The 2,946-nt window shown below is 46.1% G+C and overlaps 1 protein-coding gene across 1 annotated transcript in view; it reads left to right on the forward strand.

The window, feature by feature from the left end:
• Positions 1-2,946, forward strand: part of LOC101642014 (lysosomal alpha-mannosidase-like) — a 26,730-nt gene that overhangs the window by 15,183 nt on the left and 8,601 nt on the right. Inside the window, exons 8-10 of the mRNA XM_004716819.2 lie at positions 2,344-2,426; positions 2,506-2,626; positions 2,706-2,836. Coding sequence (XP_004716876.2) covers positions 2,344-2,426; positions 2,506-2,626; positions 2,706-2,836 — 335 coding nt within the window. The remainder of the gene's footprint in view (positions 1-2,343; positions 2,427-2,505; positions 2,627-2,705; positions 2,837-2,946) is intronic.

Below are 2,946 nucleotides of genomic sequence, written 5' to 3' on the forward strand. Positions count from 1 at the left end.
AAAAACAACTATAGAGGAATAGATAAACTGTGGTCCGTTCATATAATAGAATATTAGAAAACAGTGATGAGTCTGTTAAACGCCTTAAAATATGGACAAAATAAGAGAATATCATGCTTAGTAGTTAAGCAGTCAATAATAAAGATAAATGTTTTATGACACCATTATTATAAAGGAGAACAAGAAAAATGACTTTCACACCAAAGGGTAAGATTTTAAAGACTAAGATGAGCCAGGGGGGAGGGTTGAGAAAGGGAAGGAATAAGAAAATTAAGAGAGAGAAAGAGGAAGGGGAGAGAATGGGACACATCTGGCCCACCAAGCCCCAAAGACGATATTCCAGCTCAGAGTAACCAATGCACAGAGAGGACCATAAGGCCGACCCCACCATGAGACACAATGTCCCTCATCAACCCACAGCACTACAGGGGACAATTCTAGGGACACAGTGTGGGAATTGTGCCCAATCTGAGCACACTACACCAGGACAAAACACTAAAGGCATGCAATGGAGCAGTAAGGGGATCAAAGCAATGAAGTCCCTGAGGAATACCAAAAATAGACTTTGGGGTCAGAGGATGGCACCCCATCAGACTCCACTGGAAACCACTCACAAAAGTCAACAGACAGACCTGGAACTATTTATAGGCTTTTCTCTTTTTTGCTGTTGTTGTTTTAGGGGTTTTTTTTTGTTTTGTTTTCTTTTGTTGTGTTTTGCTTTGTCTTATTTTTGTGCTCATTATTGTCTCTGCATGTCTATCTAGATAAGATAGGTGGGATAAACAATACAGAGGAGAAAACAATGGGACTGATGGTACCCAGGAAACATGGGAGAGAGGGAGAGCAGAGGAAAGGAAGGGGGTGCCTACAATCCAGGGATAAGGGAAAAACAAGTGATCTAAAACTGATGGTGAGGAGGGCATGGGATACCTGGTGGGGCTTGATCAAGGACAGTGTAACTGAGAGGAATTTCTGAAACCCAAATGAAGGCTAAACATGATAGTAGGACAAGAGGAAAGTAAAAGGAAATAGAAGAAATAACTAGGAGGCAAAGGGCATTTATAGAGGTCTAAATGCAGGCATGTACATATGTAAATACATTTATATATAACAATAGGGAATAGATCTATGGACATTTATTTGTTAACTATTAAGGCAGCAGATGGACATTGGGCCTCCACTCAAGTACTTCCTCAACCCAAGAACACTTTGTTCTAATAACCCAACATTCTGTGATGCTCACCTTCCCTGATACAATCACCGAATACAAAATGGGTGTATAAGCAAGCATGGTGAAGAAAACTTATGGTGCTTGGCTATCAAAAGCTATAGCATCTGGACTCGTAAAGGTCTGAAGATAAACAGCTACCATCTAGCTGAGAAGGAACAAAGTCCACATGGAAGAAGCACACCAGTCTGTGTGATCATGAGGTGTCGATGGGATCAGTTATCAGGCACCAAAGACTCCCCCCAAAAATCATATCAATGTGAATGAGGGAGCGTGCAGACTAGAGACCCAAAGCCCATCTGTAGACAATTAGACATCTCCTTACAGAAGGGTCACAAGGAAGAGACGAGCCAGTCAAGGTGCAGTATAGCACCAATGAAACACACAACTTCCCTCTAGTTCTTTAATGCTCCCCCCCACCCATCACGACCCTAATTCTACCTTAAAAATCCAGCTAGACCAGAGCATATACAGAGGTACAGATAAGAGCTTGAAACACAGGGAATCCAGGAGAGATAAACCCCTCAGGACTAATAATGAGAGTAGCGATACCAAGAGAGTAAGGGGAAGGTGGAAAGCGGGAACCGATCACTATGATTGGCATATAACGACCTCCCAGGGGGATGGATAACAGAAAAGTGAGTGAAGGGAAACCAGGTCCTTATAAGACATGAAAAAAATAATAATTTATAAATTATTAAGGGTTCATGAGGGAGGGAGGGTGAGGGAAGGGGGAAAAATACCAAGGGCTCAAGTAGAAAGAAAATGTTTTGTAAATGACAACAAATGTACAAATGTGCTTGACACAGTGGATTATGTATGGATTGTGATAAGAGCTGTATGAGCCCCCAATAAAATGATTTTTTTTAAGGGGAGGGAGAATGGGAAAAAGGATAAAAAAAAATTTTTAAGCCACCTATCCCGGCGTTTAAAGAAATACTTCCATTGATTTGATGCAATGGGCGTGCAACTACATAGAATATATTATTTTTCTTTGCATGTGTTATATTCAAAATGCACATATATGCCCTGACGGTTTACCAGATTGAAGGTTACACGTGGGAACGTGTGTCTTCAGGAAAGCACGGACTCTCACGCCCTCCTCCCAACCACAGCAGGCCAAGGGGAGCCGAGTCCACGCGCTCTACTCCACCCCAGCCTGCTATCTCCAGGAGCTGAACAAGGCCAACCTCACCTGGTATTTGGGACACGCCCCGTCTGGGAGAATCAGGATGCCCCTGGGCCCTGACCCAGCCCTCAGTGCCCGGCCCCTGCAGGTCACTCAAAGAGGATGACTTCTTCCCCTACGCCGACGGCCCCCACGAGTTCTGGACGGGTTACTTCTCCAGCCGGCCGGCCCTCAAACGCTACGAGCGCCTCAGCTACAACTTTCTGCAGGTGGGTGGGTGTCTGGCTCAAGGGGGAGGACCAGAGTGGGGAGGCAATGTGAACACCCCAGCACACCCTTGCCCACCAGGTGTGCAACCAGCTGGAGGCGCTGGCGGGACACGCGGCCAACGCAGGACCCTTTGGCTCTGGAAACAGTGGGCCCCTCAGTAGGTGTCAGCTGGGCCGAAGCGGGTATGGACGTTCCATTGTGGCTGGCCTGTCCTTGGCCATTCTCCCAGTCCCTCTTTAAAGCTCCTAAGACCCCTTCCCGCGGCCACAGCATCTCTGTCCTCCTGGGGTCGGGGGTGTGCCCCCCCCCAGGACCGCCA

The sequence above is a fragment of the Echinops telfairi genome, unplaced genomic scaffold (genome assembly GCF_000313985.2).
Source record: "Echinops telfairi isolate 266 unplaced genomic scaffold, ASM31398v2 ScPeMD7_36;HRSCAF=134, whole genome shotgun sequence".
Taxonomy (NCBI): Eukaryota; Metazoa; Chordata; class Mammalia; order Afrosoricida; family Tenrecidae; genus Echinops; species Echinops telfairi.